Consider the following 25284-nt stretch of genomic DNA (forward strand, 5'->3'; position numbering starts at 1 on the left):
GGAGACTTTGTGTAGTCCACTGTATTAATCTTTTATGACACCCGAATTTTAAGTCCTAGCTAGACGGCCTTTTCCCACACACAAGTTATGCAGGAGTTCACCTACGTTTTCCTCTATATTTGCATTTTTATTTCTTACATTTAGATGCTCATCATTCAGTTTGTATTTGTGTATGGTGTGAGGAGTGGATCCTGGCTCAGTGAGTAAGTACAGCAAGCTATTAGCAAGAGATGGCAGGCCCGCGGGTGCTCACCACGCTTGCGTCTTTTCTCAAGGTTTGACAGTTTGAAGCATCCGCGGTCGGGCGAAGCGCGCGAAGCCGGTGGCGCAGGGGGCGCCGCTGGCCCTTTACGCCGGGCCCCGCCCACCCCGGAAGGGCTCGCGCAAGCCCCGCCCCCGCCCCGCCGGCCCCGCCCCCTCCGGCCCCGCCCCCTCCGGCCCCGCCCCCGCCCCGCCGCGGAGGGCGTCACGTGAGCCGGCTGCGGGCCGGGCCCTGCACGGTGATGGTGGCGCCGCTGTACGGCTCCCCGGGCGGCCGCCTGGCCCGGGCGCTGACGCGGGCGCTGGCGCTGGCCCTGGTGCTGGCCCTGCTGGTCGGGCTGCTCCTGAGCGGCCTGACGGGCGCGACCCCGGTCTCGGGGCGCCGGTGGGGGCCCAGCGGGCCGGTGCCGCCCGCCTCCCGCAGCCGCTCGGTGCGCCTGGACCCCCAGACCGGCCAGTTCCAGCTGGTGGATGGCCTCCACCCGGATGCCGTGGCCTGGGCCAACCTCACCAACGCCATCCGCGACACCGGGTAAGGCTGGGGGGGCCCGGCGCCGGCCTCGCCTCGCTGCCCCAGGTGGTGCCCCCGGCTCCCTCCGGGTCCGTTTCCCGCCTCCGAGGCTGCGGCGCGGCGCCCCGGACCGGGCCCGGGTTGGGCGGGGGCCAGCGCAGCATCCCTCGGCTCAGGGGGACCAGCCCGTCGCCCTAGCCAGGGGGATAGTGCCTCCGCTGCTCCAGAGGCCGCATCCCGGCCGCCCAGGCCCCACTGCCCTCGTCCGGATCGGCCCGAGCACTCCCCCACCCCACCCACGCCTCCCCTGGGGCCAAAGGCTGTTGACAGCTCCTCGAGAGAGGCTCTCACTTCCCTGATTGTGGCTTACCCCATAGGTGCCAACCCCCTGCCTATTCCAGAACCAGGGCAGCTTCTGAGCCTGGGTTCTAGGCCAGCGAAAACACCCAGGGTCCCTGAATTCATGTAGACCCACATAGTATTTTTGCTTGGGGTCTGCACCTCCTTTCTCTCCTCCCTCCCAGTCCAGGGGAAAGTTACTTGGCTAGTTAGTTAGCGTGGAGCCAAGTGCTCCGGCCTCCTTGGTAGTCGCTGGGGATCAGGCTGTTGTTCTGACTCCCCTGCCTGTCCGGGCTCCCATTTCCCTGTCTGTGGCTCAGATTCTGAGGATGTGCTCTGGCTGGGAGATGGAGTGGTACCCTTCTCAGGCCCCGTCCCAGGGCCTTGTGCCCATTCATTCGCTAACCTGTTGCACTTGGCCCTGGGGACAGAGCTGAGCAAGGTGGGTCTTGATTCAATGGGGGGAGACAGAGAGTGCCAGAAGATAACCTGACTCAGTGGGTGTGGGCGAAATCTAGCCTAAAGCCTTGTCAGCGAGGCTCGGGCCCTGGATCAAGGCTGTGTTGGCCATCTTAGTAAACCCTCAGTCCCCTCCTACCACCCTCCCACTGCTCCCATCCATTTGGCTGGCATGCATTAATTCCTGCAGGCGTTGGGGAGATACAGGACACCAAGGACACCCCCATTTTTTGATGCTTTGTGGTACTTGGGAGGGGATCAGAGAGACGGAGATGGGGGTTGGGGAGATTGTGAGGAGGGGATCTGCTGCAGACACAGGAGCTGGACAGGGCTAATCTGGGAAGGCTCCCAGGGAGAGGAGGCCACAGGGTGGGCTAGTGTCCATGGAGGGAACTAGAGCTCTGTGGCTCTGTGGCTCTGAAATCTGGTGACCCATTCTCTGCTGACTCACACATGGTTTTGGCTCTGCTTAGCAAAGCCAAGAGGGCATGACAAATCTCAGCCTGTATGCTAGCTAGGAAGGAGGCACAGAGGTGAGGCCCAGCATGGGGAGACGTCCTTGTCCCCAGGAGGCCCCCACAGCGCTGTGTTGCTCCAAATTATGGAAAACGAAAGTGGAGAGAAGACTTCCTTGATCGTGCTGGTTGGAAAGCTCTTTGTGGTTCAGTTCTTTCTCTATGTGACCTTGGGCAGATCACTTCGCCCCTCTAAACCAATTTTTTCTCCTCAAGGTGAGGCTTGGAGGGAAATTCACTGGGATTACAGAAAGCACCTCTGTTTGCTAACTGAATGAAGGAATGAGTGAAAGAAAAAGGAGCAGGTGTCTTCTGCCCCCATTTTACAGTTGGGGAAACTGAGGCCTGAGATAAGAGCCCAGGTCTCTTCCACACTTATCCCTCTCATGTCCTCTTTCTAGCATTCTATCTGTCCAGTCTGCCCGTTTAGCCCTGGGGGCTGTGCTGTAGGGAGAATGGATCAGAAGCCCCCATTTTGGAAGCAGGGAAACTGAGGCCCTTAAGATCCACCTCTTAGGGGCAGCTGGGTGACTCAGTGGTTGAGCCTTTGGCTCAGAGCATGATCCCGGGGTCATAGGATCGAGTCCCACATCGGGCTCCGCTTCTCTCTCTCTGCCTCTCTCTGTGTGTCTCTCATAAATAAATAAATAAAATCTTAAAAAAAAAAAAGAGAGATCGACCTCTTTGAACTCAGGGATAGGATGAAAGAAAGGCATCTGAGGTTTCCTGGTCCCTGATCAGCAGAACCTCTGAACCGTCGGTGACTCTCTTATTTTTCAGAGCGGAGGCCAGTGGATTACAGGGATATACTCTTCTGTATACCTGGAGTTGGGGGTCTCTCCTCCTTCTGTCCCCCACTGTTCGCCATGGGGGATCCTGGGACTGTCAGGATAAATTCCATGTCCTCTTCCCCCGCATAACCTGTCCTCTTTCAGTTGTGCTGTGTCTGACCTTGGACGGGTGATGACTCGCTGTAAGGCCTGAAACATTTAGGATTTGGTGCTTGGGCATCAGACGTGCCCCAGGAGGCAGAGCCTGCACTAGGATGGCTGTGGCCTTGGTACCAAGGAGGCTGAACCTTCCAGCCCTACCCTTTCCTCCTTCCCTGACCCCCTCACCTGCTGCCCGACACGAATCACAAATCACCATGAAGTTGGAAAAGGAAGTGGGTACCAATAGAGGGAATTACCCTGTTAAGAAGCATAGAACCAACTCAGATACACCAAGTAACCAGAGAAACCCAGCTCAGTAAAATGCATAAATACCATCCAGCTGTTCTTGGAAGTCAGGAAAGGTAAACATCCCATCAAGAACAAGGAAGGAGTGGCAGCCACAGATAAGGTAGGGTAGGGTGTCTGGGGTGCACAGCACGGTACCCTGAAGCATGGTGTGGAGCTGGGGGAGGTTTATGAGTGCTCATCACACAGCAGTGGTCTGATTTTTCTCAGACATGGCCTCTTCAGACCCTGGAGACGTCGTCAGGCGATAGGCACCCATGAGACATGAAATCACAGTGTGGCCCATAGACTTTCCAGAAAGAAAAAACAAAGATTGGAAAAACAGATTAATGCCGCCAACTTTTTATTTTTGTCAAGTGAGTGCATTAAAAACAGAACAGCGTTTATTGACCTCTGTCAATTTTATCTCATAAGAGATCAACTATTTTGGAACCAAGTAAGCAGGAAGGACGTGTTCTTTAGTAGAGAGCAGTCTAAGGAATACATTTAACTTTAGAAATGCTTGTCAGTGGTCTTCTTTTAATCAGGGATTGGGATAGGGTTTCTCAAAGCTGTCAATCTGCACAGTGTGAAGGAATCTAGACACCATTTGCGTGAGTTCAAGCCTCCCCATTTTACAGACGGGGACGCTGAGGCTGGAAGGGCCAGGTAGTATGGAGCAGAGTTTCAGGTTTACTGAAAGATCTAGGCTCACATCTTAGCCTGCCTTATTTCTGTGGTGAGGATGGTGACAACCCTGGGGAGGTGGTGGTGAATCTTTTGATTTGGCTTAGGGTCTGAAGCCACAGAGGGATCCTTAGAACCTTCAGAGGCTCCAGCATTGAAGTCTGGTAGCTTAGAACAAAACCCCTTGAATGGGAACATCTCCCACCCAAAGTGTTCTGGAAAGATAGGTGGAAATTCATCTATTTGGATCTTCTGAGAACTCAGGCAAAGTAAAAAAACCCATCTAAATGAAATTACCCCTTTGGAACAAGGCAGCATACAAGGAGATGAGGGTGGGCAGGGGGTGGGGGTGGAGGTGAAGGAGTTAGTATCACTTTTTACTCTTCCTCCTTTCAAGTCTCTTATGTTATTGGCTTTATTATACAAATAATTAACTTGGTAAAAAAGATCCCACTGGTTTAGGTAGGATGTGTGAGGTAAGTCCCCCCATATATAATCACTGTTAGCTCTTTCTTCCAGAACTTTCTATGCATAAATAGACCTAAGTGTGCATGCATATGTGTGAGCATAGATATGCATGCATGCGTGCTTGCATAAAATGCTTTTCACACACAGGGTTGTCCTGAGTCAATCGTTTATCCTTCTCTAATCTTTTTTTTTTTTTTTTAAAGATTTTGTTTATACCTGAGAGACACACAGAGAGAGACAGAGACACAGACAGAGGCAGAAGCAGGCTCCCTGTGGGACTGCAGACTCCCTGATTCAGGACTCAGGACTCGATCCCAGGACTCCGGGATCACCACCTGAGCCAAAGGCAGATGCTTAACCACTGAGCCACTCAGGTGCCCTGATCTTTTTTTTTTTTTTTTTTTTTAATGTTGTCTCTGACATCTTGTCAGCATATGACACCCCTTTCTCATCATAGCAGTTGGCATGTTATGTCATTATCTGCTTACATTCTGGCACCCCAACCCCAGGCACCCACCACCCCCACAATAGCTATGGGAAGGCCAGGCCTGAATGTCATTCACTTTTGCACACCTTTGGATGTCTGGCACCTAGTGGACTCTCAAAATGGCTTGCTTGCCAAAAGTATCAGGTGAGCATGTTTTGATCATCTTTTCTTCTCCAGAGTCTTCTCTAGGCCAGAGCTGTTCTTGCCTTGGAGCTCTCCAGTGCCGTGTTAGCCAGCTCCCCACGAGACTGTCCTGGCTGAGCCTGGCTCTGCCTTGTTTTGGAGGCTCTTCATGATCTCATTGGTGTCTTCCTATTGCCCCTCGTTTTCTTAGTAGAAATTGCCTTAACAGGTGCACTTGGGTGGCTCAGTCAGTTAAGCCTCTCCCACGTCAGGCTCCCAGCTCAGCAGGGAGTTGTCTTCTCCCTCTCTTCCCTGCTCGTACTCTTTCTCTCTCTATCAAATAAATAAATGCAACCTTTAAAAAAAGAAAGAAAGAGGGATCCCTGGGTGGCGCAGCGGTTTAGCGCCTGCCTTTGGCACAGGGCGCAATCCTGGAGACCTGGGATCGAATCCCACGTCGGGCTCCCGGTGCTTGGAGCCTGCTTCTCCCTCTGCCTATGTCTCTGCCTCTCTCTCTCACTGTGTGCCTATCATAAATAAGTAAAAATAAAAAAAAAATAAAAAAAAAGAAAGAAAGAAAGAAAAAGAAATTGCCTTAACACTGGTTTCTCCTCGAGTTATGGAAGCCACCTGGGTGAATAATTTTGTGTCCTTGGAGCAAGGATGAAATCCAGAACCAAAGATGGATAGATTTGGCTGCGTAAAAACTGGAAACCTCTATATGGCAAAAACAAAAGCAAAAAATCAATTAAAATGCAAACATTTTCAATATTAGTGACAAGCAAAGGGCTAATGTGTACATAGAGAACTTCATAAATCAATAAGATAAACACAGTGGAGAAAAGTGAATAAAGCACTTGAGCCAAAGAACTGTAAATGACCAATAAAAATTTAAAAACAAGTGTAGGGGTGCCTGAGTGGCTCAGTCAGTTAAGTGTCTGGCTCTTGATCTCAGCTCTGGCCTTAATCATGGGGTCATGAGTTCAAGCCCCATGCTGGTCATGGAGCCTTCTTTAAAAATTAATTAAATAAATTGAAAAAATAAAAACAAGTGTAATTTAACTAATTAAAGGATTATTATTAAAACAATGTGATGGCATTTTTCAACCATTGCCTTGGCAAAGATGAAAAAGATCAATAGGAATCATTTCAAGCGAGAGAGTGGGCAGACAGGAATATGCACATGGTGGCGAAGTAGTCTCTAGCCCAGCGTGGTTGCAGGCTGGCAGTGGCAGCGTTGGCATCACCTGGGCGCTGGTTAGAAATACAGGGTCTCAGGCCCTGCCCCAGACCTCCTGATCAGAGTCTGCTTCCAGACAAGGTCTTCAGGTGGCATGGATGCATGGGAAGTGCTGCTTCCCAGAAGGAGTGGGAGCCATCCTGCCTGGAATTGAATCCCAGCTCTGCCCTTTGCTGGCCCTGTAATCTTTGGCAAATATATTGGTTAGTGTTGGGCCACAGTGCTGTGTAACAAACCACCCACCAAACCCACTGGCTCCAGAAATAACCATTTATCCTCATGGATCCATGGGGCAGCCAGGGCAGCTCTGCTTCATGCTATGAGTCTGCAGACCTGGTCTGCTCCATGTTTCTGTCACATTCCTGGGAGCAGTGGGCTGGCTGGGGCATGTTGCAGTGGCAGTAGCAGAGGCATAGGAGGGCAAATAGCAACAAAGGAGGCCTATTGAAGGCTAATCTTATAACTGGCACATGGTCTCTATCTGTATTCCATTAGCCAAAGCAAGTCATATGACATGGCTGAGCCCAAATCAGTGGAGCAGGGAAGGACTCAGCCATTGGTAGGATCACAAAGTTTCACAACAGAGGGTACTGATAGGGAGGATTGGGCAGTAGTGCAGGCTTCCAGCAGTCATGGAACTTGGCCTCTATTCCCTCCGCACCTCTTCTATGGGGAATAACGGTGCCTACCTGGGAGGATTATAGGATTGCCATGAGGATTGAATGACTTAGTAAACAAGAAGTGACTAGAACAGCATCTGGCACAGAGGAAGCCCTCAGTTGACACTGGCTGGTGTGTTTGTCAGGGCCGGGACATGGATTGGCACAGCTTTTGGGGGGCTGCTGTTTGTCAGTGCCTATTAAAACTAAAAATACATGTGCCCTTTGGCCCAGCAGCTCCCCTTTTAGGGATTTAGCCTGCCGAGTGCACAAAAACAGATGGCCATTCCCATGAATGACAATTCTTCACTATGTTTTTAATGATTTAACACCGGGGATGGCTGTGTGCCCAGCCAAGGGCTGGTTTTGCGTTTGCCCCTGTGCTGACCAGGTGTCCCCTCTCCCACCCATCTAGGTGGGCCTTTCTGGAGCTGCGCACGAACGGCCAGTATAATGACAGCCTACAGGCCTATGCGGCAGGTGTGGTGGAGGCTGCTGTGTCTGAGGAGGTAAGGGCCATGTGGGGGAACCTGGGGCTCCTACCCCATACAGTGTACCTGCCAGGATGCTTTGAAGGGTTCTGAGGTGAGGTGCCTGCAGAGTGGGCCCCCATGCCCCCACCCCCAGCCCTCCACAAATTGAGGAGCAAGCTCACGTGCATTCTTTAAAAACTTAGGCTACATACTATTTGATGCGTATAAGGGATGTATACCATGTTCCAAGTCACGAAGCACAGCAATAAAAGAATATCCAGACCAAAACGTAGAATGTTACTGATCCCTCTGAGGCCCCCTTTCTACCCCCGCCCCCAGAGGCACCATCACCCTAAATGTGACTTCCATTCATTCATTCATTTATATTGAGATATAATTCCCATGCAATAAAACTCACTATTTTATTTTATTTATTTATTTTTTAAGATTTTATGTATTTATTCATGAGACACACACAGAGAGGCAGAGACATAGGCAGAGGGAGAAGCAGGCTCCCTGCAGAAAGCCTGATGTGGGACTCGATCCCAGGACCCCGCGATCACAACCTGAGCTGAAGGCAGACCACTCAGTCACTGAGCCACCCAGGTGCCCCAAACTCACTATTTTTGAATGTATAATTCAGTGGTTTTTAGTATATTCATAGGGTTGTGCAACCATCACCACTACCTAATTCCAGAACATTCTCATCACCCCAGAAAGAAACCCCATACCTCCCTTCTTTCCCTCACCCCGTCCCCCAGCAACCATTAATCTGCCTTCTGCCTCCATGGGTTTGCTTATTCTTAACATTTCATATGAGTGGGTGGTCTTTTGTGTCTGGCTTCTTTTACTCAGCATTGTGTTTTTGAGATTGATCCACGTTCTAGAGTGTGTCAGTACTACAGTCCTTTTTGTGGCCAAATAATACTATATTGTGTGGACAGGTCACATTTTATTTATCCATCTGTCAGTGGACGGACACTTGAATTACTTCCACTCTCTTACTTTTGTTAAACTAGTTTTATAACACGTGCCAAATCCTCCGACAACACACAATTTTGCTTTACTTGGGGCTTTATAAAAGTGATATAAATTTGGGAAGTCAGCCCACATCAGAAGGGGGTGAGACTTTGCAGTGAGAGCCCGTCTCCTGCAGCATGAGGGGAGGTGGGACACCCACTTGGGAAAATCATTTGGCAATAATAGAATTGAGCCGCACAAACCCTAGGGCCCAGCGGCCCCGTTCCTGATACCCTCCGAATGACCTGAGGATGAGCCTAAGGTGCTTAGAGCAGTAGCCCCAGAGTGGGAACAGCCAAGTGCCACTGACCAGTGAATGAGGACCCAGATGGGTCATATGCAAAGTGCCCTATGATAGAGCTTTGGGGAGGAATAAGCAGCATGGACACATCCTGGATCCTGGCTGGTGAGGGGGGAAGTACGCATGGCAGATGGCTGCACACAGGGGACACCCCTTTATAAAACTCTTGCTCCTCATTCTGACACCCAGCAGTAGTTTGGGATGTCCTTTTGGGACCTCAGTGTCTGGGGAGCTGCTCAGACACTAGGCCAGGCTGGTACTGTTTGAGGCGCAGTGAATGGGACGGGAAGAGATTCCATCTTTCAGGGGCCCTATAGGCTGCCGATGGAAGTGTGGCCACCCCACTGAGACTCAGAGAGGCGAAGTTACTTACCTGGGGTTGCGCAGCCAGTCAGCAGAGGAGCCAGCATTCAACGCCAGCTCTGGCCGACCAGAGTCTCTGTTACTAACCGTTCTTGTTCTGCCGCCTTCCCCCTGGCCCAGGAGCTTCTTGTGAGTGGTGATTGTGTCCTGTCCCCAGCTGTGTCCCCTGCACCCAGGCCAGAGCCTGATGTAGGACAGGCACTTGGGAAATGCTTCCGGAAGTAGTGGACAGCTGCACGGAGGAGGTGGCATCTTACTAAGGCTTCCAGGGTAGAGTAGAATTTGGATGTATTTCATGGAGATGGCAACGGAGCAAGGGGTCCCCAAGCGGTCCGTCTCGGGGTACAGGGTGCCGCCACAATCCCCTCGTTGACCCATGTGTCTTGGGAATGTTTCCAGTGTGGTGAGGGGTGTAGCTGGAACTTACCCCGCCAAGCTTGGCACAGTGAGAGGTCCACGCTTTGAGACATTACAAATCCACACATTTCCAGGGTTCAGATCTTGACACTGTGATTCATTACCCAGATGGCCTTGGGTAAGGTAATCATCTGCCCGTGCCTCAATGTCTTCAGCTCTGACGCAGAAATGGTGATAGAGCACTTTCCTTACAGAGTTGCCGTGAGGTTTGAATGTGTCCATGCAGCATGCCATTCATGGGAACCTGGGCAACGAGCTAAGGGACCTTCTTCCCCCAGCTGGAATGTCAGCTGTGGGTGGACTGGGGATTCCAGGCCAGGCCTGGCTGATCTTAGCTGGGTTTATCCCGGCAGGTCAGCTAGGGCAGCTGGTTGGCTTAGAGTGGCCTCATTCATATACCTGGGGACTGGCCCTCTGTCAGTTGGGGTGACGGGGCTGATGTAGTGTTTAACTTGCCAGGAGGCTAGCCCAGGCTTGTTCATGTCACATCAGGTCAGGGACATGTGGATGGCTTCTTGAGGGCTGGTTGAACTGGCCTTCACTTGCCCATGTGAACTCACTTGTGAGTTAACTGCTATGTCCTTGGAGCTGAGGATAGCACATAGTAGGGGCACGAAAGGGGTGGTTAGTTGATTGACTAAATACACCCATATCTTTTAGGTCTCCAGTAACAGAGGAGACGCAGTTTAGAACAGACTTTGAATGAGGGCTTTCAAAGGAGGGGGACATCTAGAAGCTTCGGGCCCTGATGGGATGGGAGACGGATGGGTGACTAGCCCTCTGGGGGAGGAGAGCCAGTGGGAACTGAGGCACGGAGGGGGCCTTGCAGGGCACCATGCTTCTTGGAGGCCTGGGTAGGGGTGAGTCGGGGGCCAGCGGGGCCCACAGCGAGGAGAGCAGCCTGGTGACCCCGCCCCTGCCCTCGCCCACCTGCCCCCCCCCCCCCACAGCTCATCTACATGCACTGGATGAACACCGTGGTGAATTATTGTGGCCCCTTTGAGTACGAAGTCAGCTACTGCGAGAGGCTCAGGAGATTCCTGGAGACCAACCTGGACTGGATGCAGGAGGCGATAGAGCTGAACAAGGACTCTGCGTACTGGCATCAGGTGCGTGTGGCCCCCTGTGCTCTGAGGGGCACAGCAGGCTGGGGTTGCTCCCCTTCCAGCTGGCTGGCCTGCCCGTCTCCCACCCTCTTCGCCAGGCCTCTCTCTCTCCCTCCCTTCTTCATCCACCCACCCACCCATCCATCTATCTTCCATTCATCCTCTCCCTCCCCCCTTCCCTCTCTGCTCTCCATCCACCCACCCACCCACCTGTCTCTCCATCTTCCATTCATTCCCCTCCCCCTCCCCCCACCCCCCCTTCCCTCTTACCTACCCATCCATCCATCCATCCATCCATCCATCCATCCATCCACAGGTAGTTTGTTAGCACATGCACCACACACAGGCTTACCCATCTTTTACTCTCCCATCTGCCACTCCCCTCCCATCTTAGGCCAGTTCTTGGTTCTCCCACCCCCCAACCATTGACGTACCCCATGTGGTTGCCTGTCCATCTCCCTGCCCACCATCTATCCACCTGTTCACCTCCCCCCTGCACTTCTTCCCACTCACTTGCCCAGCCCACTCGGACCAGCCACTTTATCTGCTTCATTCCCCACCTTCCCTCCCAGCCGTCAGCCTTCGAAGCACCTTGAAGTGTCAGTCTCATCATGGCCACTCATTCTCCCCACCAGGGGCCACCCTGGTCCCTGGGGATGATGCCCACACTCCTTTGCATCCTCTCCATCCCCAGCTTTGGCTCTTGCTGACCTCCTCGCTCTATAGTCTAGCCTCCCTGACTTCCTGCTTTCTGGAACAAGATGTGTTTGTTACCTCTGTTACCTCTTGCCTCAGGACTTACGATCTTCTGCTCCTCTGCCTAGAGCGCTTCCTCTTCCCCCTCTGCCTGGTTTACCTCCCACCCCTCACCTCTGTCCTGTCCCCATACTTTCCTGTGATGCTCTAGTAAGGGATTTAGAGTCTGTCTTCAACTAGACTTGAGCCCACGAGGACAAGGCAGGGATCACATCTGCTTTGCACACCATGGTATCCCTGGCGCCCAGCACGAGAGCTGGCACATAGTAGGTGCTTTATATGTAAATGTTTGTTGAATACATATAGATGAGAGAATGGATCTGTCTTGTCCTGTCTGCGCATCTAGCCTGTGCCACCGCCTGGACATCTGTCCTTCTGACCACCCTGCCATCCACCTGGACGATTACTTCTCAGTCCTTTCTTCCCTTCTATGTATCTTAGCAGCCATGCTCGGTGCTGCCTGACTGTCCATCCTCTTGTCCATCCATCCATCCCTCTAGCAGATGCTCACGAAGTGCCTGGTATATACTCAGCGCTGACCCTATGGGGTACACAGTGATGATCTCCCCTAGTTAGAGAACAGTGACAGTGACAATGACAGTGGGGAGAAGTTAGCTAATGAGACCTGTGCCCTGAGGCAGCAGCGCAGCCACTAGTTAAGCTCAGATTAGAGAGCAGTTGACAGTGGGTCAGGGCTGGCTGGGAGGCTTTCTGGAGGAGGTGACATTGATCTGGGCTCTTAAGTAGGGGTGATTTAGGTTGGCAGAGGGCAGAAACATATAGTTAACTAAGTGATGGCAAGAGAGAGGGTGGGTGCTGGGGAAGGGGTGGTCAGGGCTGTCTGGATCCTGGGGGATGCACCTGGGCCACTCCTGCCCTATCTGGATCCCCAGGCCAGAGCCCCTCCCATTACAGGAGAAGGCATGAGCCCGGGTGGGGAGGCCTCACCCCATCTGCCCCTCCCCCTAGGTGCGGCTGACCCTCCTGCAGCTGAAAGGCCTCGAGGACAGCTATGAAGGCAGTATGACCTTTCCAACTGGGAGGTTTACCATCAAACCCTTGGGGTTCCTGTAAGTGCCACTCCCGGAGCGGACAGGGTAGGGGAGAGGGCCATGCATCTTACCATCAGACAGACCTGGGTTCTAGTACCCATTCTGCTGCCTCCTGGCCCAGCCTTCCAGGGCCTCAGCTTCCTCCTCTGTGAAAGGGGTATGTGAATACACTCCCAGCAGGCTGGCATGGTAACCCTCTGGCACCCCTGCCCTCCTCAGCCTGTTGCAGCTCTCTGGGGACCTGGGAGACTTAGAGCCAGCCCTGAATAAGACCAAGACCAAGCACGTTATGGGCTCTGGCTCCTGCTCTGCCCTCATCAAGCTGTTGCCCGGCCAGAGTGACCTCCTGATTGCCCACAACACCTGGAGCTCCTACCAGAACATGCTGCGGATCATCAAGAAGTACTGGTTCCAGTTCCGGGAAGACCCCCAAGGTGGGTGGACGTGGGTGTATCTGTGTGTGTGAGCGTGCGTGTGGCACGCTGGGGGAAGGCACTAGGAGGTGTGGACCTTGGCCCTGTACACGCTGTGCCCTAGGAGTCCATCTCACTTTTAACATTTTTGTTTTCTGTTAGCTCCTTTTCACAAGGTACACCAGTTACCTCTTTTTGCATGACAAATCACTCCCAATTTTAAGACAACAGAAGCGTAAAAGCACAGCCATTTGTTTTTGCTCTCGTGTCTGTGGGTCAGCTGGATAGTCTTGTTAGTTTGGGCCAGGCCTGGCTGATCTTGGCTGGGCCACTGATGCTTCTGCAGCCAGCCGGGGTGAGCTGGCTGACCGAGGGTGGCCTCATCTGCATGTCTGGGGGTGGCTTTCAGCTGGGTGTTGGGGCAGCTGGGTAGCTCCCGCTCATTCTCCTGACATCTGGGCAGGGCCGTGCGGAAGGCCTCTCAATGGCTGACTGAAACTGACACAACATTCTGTTGCTCGAAGCAAGGCAGGTGACCAGCTCAGATTTGAGAGGTGGGGAAACAGCCCAGTATCTGATGTGAGGAGTCCTGGAGCCCCACTACAGGGTGCACCATGGGAAGAATTACAGCCGATACTCAGCACAAACACCCGGCTGCACATGAATACATTCTTCCTGTCGAATGTGAAAACTTTGCAACTAAGGTCCAAGTACCCCAGAGTGGCCCCCCACCCTGATCCCTGGCCCAGTGTCCACCCCAAAGGTAGCCACTGCCAAATGTTTACAGTGCATCCTCCTTGGCGAAACTAAAAAAAAACCAAATGTTGCCAGGTGGTGGCGAGGGGCTGGGGAAATCTATACCCACATCCTCTGCTAATGCGAGTAACGGTTGGCGCTGCCACTTTGAGGAAGAACCTAGCCGGTATCTGATGAAATTCAAAATCTGTCACTCTCGTGGTCCAGCAATTCTTGGCCCAGATCTATCCCTAGAGAAACATTTCGGCTTCCGCACAGAGATGGTGTACAAGGATGTCAACTACAGTAATGGTTTGGAAACAATCTAATGCCCATTAACTTAAGTAAATTTCGGAGTTGACATGTATCCAGAGGAGTGTGCACATTGTACTTGTGTAGCTGGAGTATTTGTAGACGCACACATCTGTGCACAGCACCCAGACTGAGAAACGGAACATTCCTAGCCCCCAGAAGCCGCTCTCAGGTCCCTTTCCAGGCACTTATCTCTACCCCAGCATAACCTCCCTCTGACCCCTTACAGCATAGATGAGCCTGATTTTGAATGTTCTGTATGTAGAAACAGAACAGCACGTGCTCGCTTGTGTCTGACTTCTCTCACTTAGCATAATGCCTGTGAGGTTCATCCATGTTGTTGTTTGTAGCCATAGATCGATCATGGTCGTTGTGATTGATTCATGAACAGTGGAGTATCTCCTGAAAAAAAAAATCCTATGCAAGGGAGCGCCTGGCTGGCCCTTCAGTAGAACATGCAACTCTTGATCATGGGGTTTTGAGTTTGAGCCCCAAATCACTTGAATACTCCATAGCCCACAGGAGGTAATTTCTGTGAATATTTTTTTTTCCGTAGACTAAAATGTACCTTATTTTCCCATTTGTTTTCACTGATGTTTATTATGCTAGTAATATGTGAATACATTCTTATGGACACGAATTCTAGTAGTGAATGAAGAAATAGATCTCTTGTGTTACCCTCTTCCAAATTCCAGACCCTTCCTAAGAGGATACCTGTTGCCGTTTTGGTTTGGATCCATCTAGATTTTAGGGGTTGACTTATATTGTGTATACACGATCCATTTTTTTTTTAGTTAATAGGTTTTACTTTTTAGACAATCTCCCAAGTTTACAGATAAATTGGGTAGATGATACAGAGTTCTCATATACCTTCCTGCTCCTTTCTCCTATTATGAACATGTTGCATTGGTGTGGTACCTTTGTTACAACTGATCTACCAATGCCCATAATTTACATTCAGGTTCACTCTGAATAGTATGGTTGTATGGATTTTGCTAAATGGACAATGATGCATATCCACCTTCGCCACCCTGAACATTTTGCTTTCTGGGTTTCTTTTAAACATAAATAAGATCATACCATATAGGATTTTGGATATTACATGTTCAGTCTACCTTTTAACAGCTGATGTTAAACTTTTAACTAGTTCTCAATTGAGGATGTCCGGTTGAGTCTTTGGAGCTTCAGATGATGGTGCGGCAAGACAAGTGCGCCCCCAAGTGAAAATGCTGGATTAAAAGATGGGCATAAGTAGAAGTTCCTGGATGGCTCAGTCAGTTAAGCATCTGACTCTTGATTTTGGCTCAGGTCATGATCTCAGGGTTGTGAGATTGAGCCCCATGTCAGGCTCTGCACCTAAGCGCAGGATCTGCTTGTCCCTCTCCTTCTGGTCCTTCCTTCACTTGTTCTCTCTCTCTCTCTTTCAAATAAATAAATAAATAAAATATTAAAAAAAAAAAAAGATGGGCATTACTAGTTGCACCTGGGTAGCTCAGTTGATTGAGCATCGACTCCTGATTTCAGCCCAGGTTTTCATCTTGGGGTTGTAAGTTGAACCCCAGCATTGGGCTCCACACTCAGTGTGGAGCCCACTTTAAAAAAAGAAAAAAAAGATAGGCATAGTTAAGTACTTTAGTCTCTGAATACATACAGCCTAATTACCTCCAAAAGTGGCTGGGCCATTTTACACTTGTCCACAAGTCTATGAGCATGTGTCAGCTTTCCCCTCAACCTTGCCAGCACTGGATGTTATGGTTCATTTCAATTTTTGCCATTCTTATGGGTGATAAATGATATCCTGGGCTGAGGTGTTTTTTTTTGTATGAACTTTACTGATGGACAGCTTAAACACATGTAGGATGTATATATTGGTGGGTCTGGACAAACCCACCACTCAGTAATGCCAGAGAACATTTCCACCCTGCAGGCAGGTTCCCTGTGCCCTCTGTAGTTACTATTTAGGCAACCCCTCTTCAAGTTTCCTTTCTGTTAGGTTAGTTTTGCCTGTTCTAGAAGAAAATAAAACCTGCACTAATATTTTAAAATTTTTGGTAATTGGAAAAAAAAATTCCGGTGGTTGATCTACTTATTGGTTTATTTATTTTGTGGAATTGAAATTCACATAACATAAAGTGAACCATTTTCAAGCGAACGATTCAGGGGCATTTAGGACATCCCTGATGCCATGCATCCACCACCTGTGTCTAGTTCCAAAGTATCTTCATCACCCTGGAAGGATACCCCTTGTCAGCAGTCCCTCCACTTTCCCTTTCCCACCAGCCCCTGGCAACCAGCGATCTGCCTTCTCTCCCTGTGGATCTGCCATTCTTTTTTTTTTTTTTTTTTTTTTAAGATTTTATTTATTCATGAGAGACACAGGCAGAGGGAGAAGCAGGCCCCCTGCAGAGATCCCAATGCAGGAGTTGATCCCAGGACCCCAGGATCAGGACCTGAGCCAAAGGCAGACACTCAACCACTGAGCCATCCAGATCTGCCCATTCTAGACATTTCATGTGAATGGAATTGTACAGTAGTGGCTTTCTTGTGACCAGCAGCTTTCACTTAGTGTAATGTTTTCAGGGCTCATTCACATTGTATTAGTGTCAATCCTCCGTTCCTTTTTATGGCTAAATATTCCATCGTGTGGATAGATGACAACTTGTTTATCTGTTATTATTGATGGACGTTTAGGCTATTTTCACCTTCTGGCTTCCAGAAGGTGAATTAAAAATTAGTAATTTTTAGTAATGAAAACAAAGTGCTTAAGTAATGCGTGTTCACTATAGAATATTAGAAAATATGGTTGAGCACAGAGAAGCAATAAAACTTGCTTGTACCCCACCCTGCCTCTTGCCCCCAGAGAACCACCATTCATGTTGGTGGTTTTCCCCTCCAGTTCCAGCTGTTTAATTATGATTTTGCCCTTTTAATGTTTGTTTCTTTGTTAATTACATGGAAGTGGCTCCTGTGGTCCCTCCGGGTACCCTCACACCTGCCTCAGAACCCATTGTACCCGAACCCCATCCCTTGACAAGTGCTGGTCTGGTATACGGTGCCCTCGATTGTAGCCAGCCTACACACCCACCTTGTGCCACCAACACTTAACTTCTGAGTCTGGGGACTTAACTCCTTACAGCTGCCATAAAAAAGAAGGAAATCCTTCCATTTCTGACAACGTGGTTGAACCCAGAGGGCATTATGTGAAGTGAAATAAACCAGGTACAGAAACACAAGTCTGTATGGTCTCACTTCTACGGGGAATCTTAGAGAGTGGAGCTCCTAGAAGCAGAGACTAGAGCAGTGGTTGCCAGGGCGGGGGCGGGGGAGCGGGCAGGAGGGTGAAGCCACAGACTTCAAGTAGGTTCTGGGGACCTAAGGTGGAGCATTACAGTTAACAGTAGTGTTGTGACACTTGAAATCTTCAGGGAGGAGAGATCTCAAGCACTCTCGCCATACACAAAAAATGGTGACTGTGTGAGGGAATGGGTGCACTTGTTAGCTTGATGGTGCTCATCAGTTCACAGTACGAGCGCGTGCATGCGTCACATTCTCACACTGCGCACCCTAAGTACAGACAATTTTTGTCAGTTATACCTCAGTAAAGCTGGAAAATGAAAAAACAAAGCCCATGTGCTCAGACTTCTGTTTTTTGCCCTCTGGATTATCTTTTTTATGATAGATCTTTCGATTAAAAAAAAAAAAAAGTAGGGGAAGGGTTGCCTGGCTGGCTCAGTGGAGCATGTGAATCTTGATGTCTGGGTTGTGAGTTCAAGCCCCACATTGGGTGTAGAGATTACTTAATAAAATCTTTAAAAAAAAAAAAAAAAAAGGCCAAAAAGATTTTAGCAAACAGAACATGTTTGTAAAGAAATGTATGTGTATATATCTTTTTTTTTTTTGCTACTAGCTTTCTTTTTTGCACACACACAACCACACACATGTGCACACATACATCACAAATGTCCTGTTTTGCTAAAATATCAGAACAGATGGAGGCACCCCATGAGGCCTGCTGCTCCCCACCTGGACACTCTGGCTCTTGGGTTGGGGCTCGGGGGTCCCTAAGTGGGCTTGTCTGACCTGCACCCTCCCCCCTTGTTGGGCTCACTCTCCCCTCCACAGAGAACTCTCCCCTGGCTCCTGGCAACAAGCTGGTCTTCTCATCCTACCCTGGCACCCTCTTCTCCTGTGATGACTTCTACATCATGGGCAGCGGACTGGTGAGTGTCCCTCCCGTGTCGCCTTTCTCTCCGGGGCTACAGTCACCTGGCAGCTCTGGGCAGGTGGGTGGATGTGGCCCCCACCACCATCTGCACTGGGGCCTGTTCTCCTGCTGTGGTACTTGGACCACAGGATTAGGGGAGGGGTGAGTGGCTTCTTACAAGTGGAGACCCAATCCCTCCCTGGCAGCCAAATCCTACAGCCCCCCTCCCCACCGGGACTCTGCATTCTGAGCCAGCCCTCAGCAGTCTCTGGTCTTGAGACCCTTTTGCAATATTCTTGACCTCAGTGACCCCATTTTGCTCGGATGTCTTGAGCATAAGCCATTCCTCCCTCCACCATGACCTTGCTGTTTCTCATCCTGCCTCCCCTCCTGCCTTCCTCAAATTCCCTCTAACTGGGCCAGGTTTTCTGAATAGATGTTGTTTACAGTGTTTTGTTTTTATCGGTTTTCCTGGCTGGGGTCCAGACTTGTTTAGAAATCTGTTCCTGGCACCCCTCACCAGGGCATTGAGCCCTGAGATTGCAACATGCGGAGGAGGAAAAAACATCGCTGTAAAAAATACCCTCCAAGCGGAAAGTGCCAGTTCCCTGCTGGAGTGGCAACAAGGGGCGCTTGCTTTTTCTGCTATTTTCCCCTTGAATGTGCAAAGAGGTGTGAGAGGGCCAGGTCCCAGGTCGTAGGCTGGAGATCCCCTTTAATGCAGTCTGGCTGGGGAAAGGAGGGGACAGTCTGGGGAAAGACGACTGAAAAGGTTTCATCTGGTTACCTGGGAGGTGTCCAGGCAGGAAATTTACTTTCCATCACGGTCTTTTATTTTTTAAGATTTTATTTATTTGACAGAGAGCATGAGTGGGGGGAAGGGCAAAGGGAGAGGGAGAAACAGGCTCCCCATGGAGCAGGGAGCCCAACGTGAGGGGCTCGATTCCAAGACCCTGAGACCGTGACCCAAGCCGAAGGCAGATGCTTAACTGAGCCACCCAGGCGCCCCATCAGGATCTTCTGTTTTTGTGCCACAGATTCCTTTGGCAGTCTTAGGGGGCTATGAACCCCTTCTCAGAATAACATTTTTAAATGCATAAACCAAAGTATATGGGATCATAAAGGAAACCAGTGATATTGAAATGTGTTTATAAAATATTATGTAAATAACCTTTAAATATCATATATGTGCTGTTTTGTTAACTTTTTTGTTTTGTTTTGTTAACTTATTAAGTAAGTAAGCTCTGGTAGTGGGTGTGCTAAATACCATAATTGGAAAGGAACGGGGAGCATAAATGATATTTTGAGATAGGTGCAAGCGACCCTGTTGTGTGGTGGGAATGTATCTGATTTCTGTAGGTGACAGTCTCGGGTACCATAAACGTCACAGTGGTGCGTCACCCGTGCTCACAGTGGAGAGAGATGCTGAGTTTCAGTTTGGTGGTGGTGGGAATGAAGAGGTGGTATTTTCAACTCCAAGTCTGCAGACTCCCTGAGTACTACCCCAGGTCCAGAATTCCCCCATCCTGAGAGGGGAGACTGCCTTCCAGGGCTTTCTAGGCCACGGTGATTGGAATCCTGGCAGTGGCTTTGGATGCTGAGAACAGCCAGTTGAGGGACAAGGAAGCTACGGCTGGGAGCGGAAGAAGGTGTTCCCAGCTGGGCATTCCTCTCAAGAGGCTTGCTTTCCAGATTCTTCTTTTAAATATCACATTTATGGCTATTGCTATCTTTTAGCTGTTTTTTGGGCTTTGTATAAAAAAGGAGGAAGCATGCTAATATCCTGTTATAAAGGAACAAGCATTGATTTAAGAGTTGGAAGTCTGGTGATCGAGTCTTGGCCTATCCACTTACCAGCTGTGACCTTTGGCACTGTCTTAGCTTCTTCAGGCCTCAGTTTACCTTTCAGTAAAAAGCAGCATTAATAGCCGTGCTGGGTTTTCCCAAGGGGGTTGTGAGATTCCAAGCTAATAGCCTCCAGCCGCCTGACTTTCCCTCCAGAACTGCAAGGAACGGGTAGAAATGGGATGCTGTCCCTTCAGGGAAAGAGCTGACCGACTTGGTTGGGAGATTGGGTCCATAGGAGCAGCACCTCGGGCTCTCTCAGGGCCTGTCCCCAGGGCAAAGCTGGATGCGTGATTGTGAATCCTCCTCAGCGCTCAACCAGGGAACCAGTGAGGAACATGCACACAAACCAGCACATGAGGTTTTAAAGAACTGTGGCCAACGTATGGACCATGATTGATATAGCAGTGCTACTTGGTGGCAGCATGCCCTAGCTGTAAGTCAGGTGGCCCTTCAGTGCAGCGCCCCCTTGGCCCTTCCACAGGTGACCCTGGAAACTACCATCGGCAACAGGAACCCAGCTCTGTGGAAGTATGTGCAGCCCAAGAACTGTGTGCTGGAGTGGGTGCGTAATGTTGTGGCCAACCGCTTGGCCTTGGATGGGGACTCCTGGGCAGACATCTTCAAGAAATTCAACAGTGGCACGTGAGTGGGCTCCTGGCACTGTGACCTCACCCAAGAAATGGACCAACTTCCCCCCTCAACAGTCAGACCCCAAGGGACCTGACATGGCACCAGGGCCACACACCCCACACCCTTTGCCGAGCCCCCTCATGGTTCTTTTTGGAATTGGAAGGTGTCTTAGAGTCTTCTCCCTTGTTTTATACTTAGGGAAACTGGGGCTTTACATCTCCCCTGCAGGTTCTTCCAACCAGGGAAAGGCCCCAGAGGGAGGCCAGGAAGAGAATTTAGAATTTGAGGGCTCTGGAGACAGGGCGAGGGCCATCTGAGCAGGTGGGCATGGGCAGATGGGCTCCCTGTAAGCTAGAGACACAGGAGGGTCTTAGAGCATTGGGCAGAATTGACCCTTATTCCAGTAAGCACTAGAGAACCAAAGACTTCTCTGGAGCAGACAGACAGCATGATGAGAGCTGAGAATACCAGGTCAAGCTGCAGTGTCAGGGTGACAGTCAGATTGCAGGACACCGCCCCCCACCCCCATGTCACTCCTTTCCCTTGATTCCTGGTGGTATGGGGCACTGGGGGATGGGGAAGCTGGGGCAGTGGCAAGGTGTGTTCAGTCTTCCTTCCTTGGCCATGACAGGTACAACAACCAGTGGATGATCGTGGACTATAAGGCATTTGTCCCTGGTGGGCCTAGCCCTGGGAACAGGGTGCTCACCATCCTGGAGCAGATCCCGTGAGTACCCTGGGAAGGAGAGCAGGGTGCTCCAGGCAGAGAGAACTGCCTAGGCAAAGGTCTGGAGACATGACTCAAAGGCAGGCCAGGTGGGAGCGGGAGGCAGCCCCTGACTGGGGCAAAAGATCCAGGACATAATCTACCTCTGGGCAGTGGGGAGTCATCAGGGGTTCTTAAGCAGGGCAGTACTCGCAGGTGCCCCTTTTCTCACCAGTCTTGCCCCATCTCTCTTCTCGGTCCCAGGGGCATGGTGGTGGTGGCTGATAAGACCTCAGAACTCTACCAGAAGACCTACTGGGCCAGCTACAACATACCGTATGTCCCCACCCCCATACCTGCCTCTCCCCTGCTCAGCTTTCCCTACTGGTCAGGGGTCCTTCCTCGCGGGATCTTTTCAACCCACAGAGCAGAGAACTTACTCTGGCCTTTCTGTGGCCAGGAAAGCCCTGCCAGTTTTGGGATACGGTTGTGGAGCTCAGGTCTGTGCCCATAGCAGGGTCCTGGGGGTGGTCAGGCTCAGGTGCCGACCCTTGCTGTGGCTCCCCCACTGCGTCTGCTGTAACCGGGCTGCTCAGCCATTACCTCTGGATGCTCACTGTGCTTTGCCGAATGAGAGGTTTGATCTTACAGCCACTGAGTGGTGGCCATGGTCCCTGCTTCCATTTCACAGATGAGGAGACTGAGGCCTCCAGCAAATGCCTGACTTCCGTGAGGCACGTTCCCCAGCTGTTCAGTGATGAAGTCAGCATCTGAACCCATGTCTCTCGGACCACAGAGCCTGAGCTTGGTCACCCCCCCAAGTCACCCCCCGCAACATGAACAGAAGATGTTACTGTGCTGTCCTTTCGTAGTTGTCAGTGATAATGTTGTGCTGTGACTGCCCCTCCACATCCCCAGCCACAGCTCGCGTGGACAGAGATCGTGAGTGACCATCCTTGTTCTCTGTAGGTACTTTGAGAGTGTGTTCAACGCCAGTGGGTTGCAGGCCCTGGTGGCCCAGTACGGGGACTGGTTCTCCTATGATGGGAGTCCCCGGGCCCGAATCTTCCGGCGGAACCAGTCACTGGTGCATGACCTAGACTCCATGCTCCGGCTTATGAGGTATGTTGGAAGAGCATGAGCCCCGAGTCCCATAGAGCTTTCTGTGCATTTTACTGGCATCTGCGTAAACTTCGCCGCAAGCCCAGGGATCACAGGGTGGCAGCAAACTGTAACCATATTTACAGGTGAGGGTGCTGACCATCTGTTGAGGGGCCACCCACTGCTGAGCACCATACTCAAATACCAGAGAAATGGGACAAAGCAGGGAGCAAGCACCCTGGCTGTGGGAGATGCTAAATCCATCAAGCACTCACACTGATGTGGGTGCATAGCCAGGGCTCGCTGAGCCCCTAGAAATGCGATACAGGGGTAGGATGGGGCATCTCGCCTGGGTTGGGATGGGGGGCCCCAGGGAAAGGGCCGCCTGAGCGGATGAGATGATGGGCATGGAATGAAGAGGTGAAGGGTGAGGGAAGCCCATTTGGGGCTGCCGGCCTGGGGACCTCGGCCTCCTCTTCCTGGCACGCCTGATGCCCCCTCCCTTCCCACATCCAGGTACAATGACTTCCTGCACGACCCCCTGTCGCTGTGCAAAGCCTGCAGCCCCCAGGCCAACGCAGAGAATGCCATCTCGGCCCGCTCAGACCTGAACCCGGCCAATGGCTCCTACCCTTTCCAGGCCCTGCATCAGCGCTCCCACGGGGGCATAGATGTAAAGGTGCTGCCCTGCGCCCCGGTGCCTGGGGGCAGTGGGTGGGCTTGGATGCCATCTGGGCTGGAGCAGGGACGGGAGGAGGTGAAGGCTGGGTCAGAGCAGATGGCAGGGTGGAAGGGCAAGGTCAGCATTGGGCTGTGGGTGGGGTCAAAGTTAGGGCTGGGCTCAGCGACCTCTGCCCTGGCCCCCAGATGACCAGCATGGCTCTGGCCAAGGCCTTTCACATCATTGCGGTCAGTGGCCCGACGTGGGACCAGGTGCCCCCGTTCCAGTGGAGCTCCTCGCCTTTCAGTGGCCTGCTACACATGGGCCAGCCTGACGTCTGGAAGTTCTTGCCCATTGAGACCTGGTGGGACTGAGCCTCCTTCTCTGCGCTGCTGACCCCCAGCAGGGCCATCTGCTGGCTGCCGCCCTGACCTCCTGCTTGCCCACTCCATGGGCCTCGTTCCCTGCCAGGTCTGGGACCTGGGTGTGCCAGGTTCCCTCTTGTCTGGGTCGTCTCCTGGCTGGGATGTGGAGTCCAATGGGGCCCAGAACTGAGTCGTTGGCTCCCCTTAAGTGGGGGGATGCCGCCCCTGCTCCTTGCCTCTCTCCTCTACTCTGCTTGTCTCTCTCCCCTGTGCTGGGGCCCTGTCCTCATGCTGCCCCATCTCGAGGGCTTGGGAGGGGTCCTTGGATGGGACTTGGGACCCCTGGTAGAGCAGGAGGGGACCATTCCAGTCCCTGCCTCCAGTGTCATTCCGGCCCGTGGCTCTGGGACTTGGGGGTTTCAGCCCTGAGATCTGGGCGTTGCCTCCGGTTGGCATCCATCCTCCTGTCTCCCAGCCCTAGCTGCTCTGCTCCCTCAGGAAGCAGCCCCCTTGCTTCCCCTTCTGGGCAACTTCCCTGAGGACAGAAACTTGAAAGCAAACAAAAACCAAAGTTTCTGGTGACTTGTGGCTGGAGGGGCCTTCGGGGGTAGACAAGAGTGTCAGCCCCTATGCTGCAGCCTCATGCCCCTTGCCCCCCAACTTGGGCCTGCCCTTGGCCTCAGGGTGGTGCCCACAGCTCCCCTGCTGTAGGAACCAAATTGCAGACTGTGCTGCCATTAAATGAGAGGCCGTGGCTCCTGTGCTGTGTTTTTTGGGGCAGTAGGGAAGGCTGGGCTGGGTCCTTTCTCCTCACTGGCTTGGGTTCTACACCATCTACCGATGCATTCTCCTGTCCATTCTTCTGTCTAATCTATTCATTTATTCACCTGCTAACTCACCCATTGTCCATCTGCACAGTCATCCATCCACCTACCCAACCGTCCATCCATCCATCCACCCACCCATCCATCCATCCATCCATAGAACCATCCACCCACCCACCCATCCATCCATAGAGCCATCCATTTTCCGTCCACCCATCTATTCATCTCTTTCATCCATCCACCCGTCTACCTATTCATTCATCTATATCTGTCCATCCAGATGTTCAGTGAGCACCTACTTTGCTCTGGGTGCTATCCCAGGGCCTTGTTAACCAACAAGACTTTCCCACTGTGGGATACAGGCCAACACGAAACAGAATCTGTCACCAACTGATCTTAGCCAGCTGGTCAACCCCAGTCCTCGGCGCCTTGGCTCTTAATAGTGGTCAGAGGGGTCTGCCTGCCTTTTTGGGGGGTTTTGTGCTGAATCAAGTGGGACAGTCGAGGCTGGAAGCAATCCTGTTCTGGGAAGGTTTCCCTGAACTGAGCACTATTTCAGTCCTACTCTGTCCTGTAGGTAGAATTCTGAGGCCATCCCCTATAAAATACATGTCTGTCTCTCCTGGCTGGAAATCCGTGCTTGGGGCTGCGTCCAGGTGGGCGTGGGGCAGGTTTTGCAGTCTCCCCTGAGTCTCACAGCCCCTCTGTTGGGGTGGGTAGGGGCTCTGCAGGCCCGTGTGCATCTGCATCATGTCCTGAGGGGCTTGAGGGGTCTCAAGCATCACTATGGGCTTAGGGATTCAGTAAATTGCCTGGGGCTGTCGTGGGTGGTGTGGTGGTGGCCCCGACAGGCCCTCTTCTACTCTCCTACACCACCTTCAGCACATGTTCCCCTTGGAAGACTGCATTTGATGTTCTGAGATGGTTTGTGTGACATTCATTTCAAGTCCACTCCTTCCAAATCCAGTGGGTGTCCAGTGTCAGTTTACATACCCCCAGAGATGGGGGGCTCACTACTCTGCTCCCAGTGG

At 51.7% G+C, this 25284-nt stretch overlaps 1 protein-coding gene across 1 annotated transcript; it reads left to right on the forward strand.

The window, feature by feature from the left end:
- The first annotated feature begins 488 nt into the window (after positions 1–488).
- On the forward strand, positions 489–24185 carry PLBD2 (phospholipase B domain containing 2). The gene is made up of 12 exons (XM_077875742.1): positions 489–793; positions 7382–7475; positions 10491–10649; positions 12372–12472; positions 12674–12888; positions 18037–18134; positions 20448–20608; positions 21228–21323; positions 21567–21638; positions 22272–22424; positions 22920–23082; positions 23271–24185. The coding sequence occupies exons 1-12, from the start codon at positions 504–506 to the stop codon at positions 23436–23438; spliced, it is 1770 nt and encodes a 589-aa protein (XP_077731868.1). The 5' UTR covers positions 489–503; the 3' UTR covers positions 23439–24185.
- Positions 24186–25284: the final 1099 nt, after the last annotated feature.

The sequence above is a fragment of the Canis aureus genome, chromosome 27, assembly GCF_053574225.1.
Source record: "Canis aureus isolate CA01 chromosome 27, VMU_Caureus_v.1.0, whole genome shotgun sequence".
Lineage (NCBI taxonomy): Eukaryota > Metazoa > Chordata > Mammalia > Carnivora > Canidae > Canis > Canis aureus.

Coding starts and splice junctions, on each gene's coding strand:
- PLBD2 (XM_077875742.1), top strand. CDS start 504: ATGGTGGCGCCGCTGTACGGCTCCCCGGGCGGCCGCCTGGCCCGGGCG. Junction 12,889..18,036: donor GTTCCGGGAAGACCCCCAAG/GTGGGTGGACGT, acceptor TCCCCTCCACAG/AGAACTCTCCCCTGGCTCCT. Junction 23,083..23,270: donor ACGGGGGCATAGATGTAAAG/GTGCTGCCCTGC, acceptor CCTGGCCCCCAG/ATGACCAGCATGGCTCTGGC.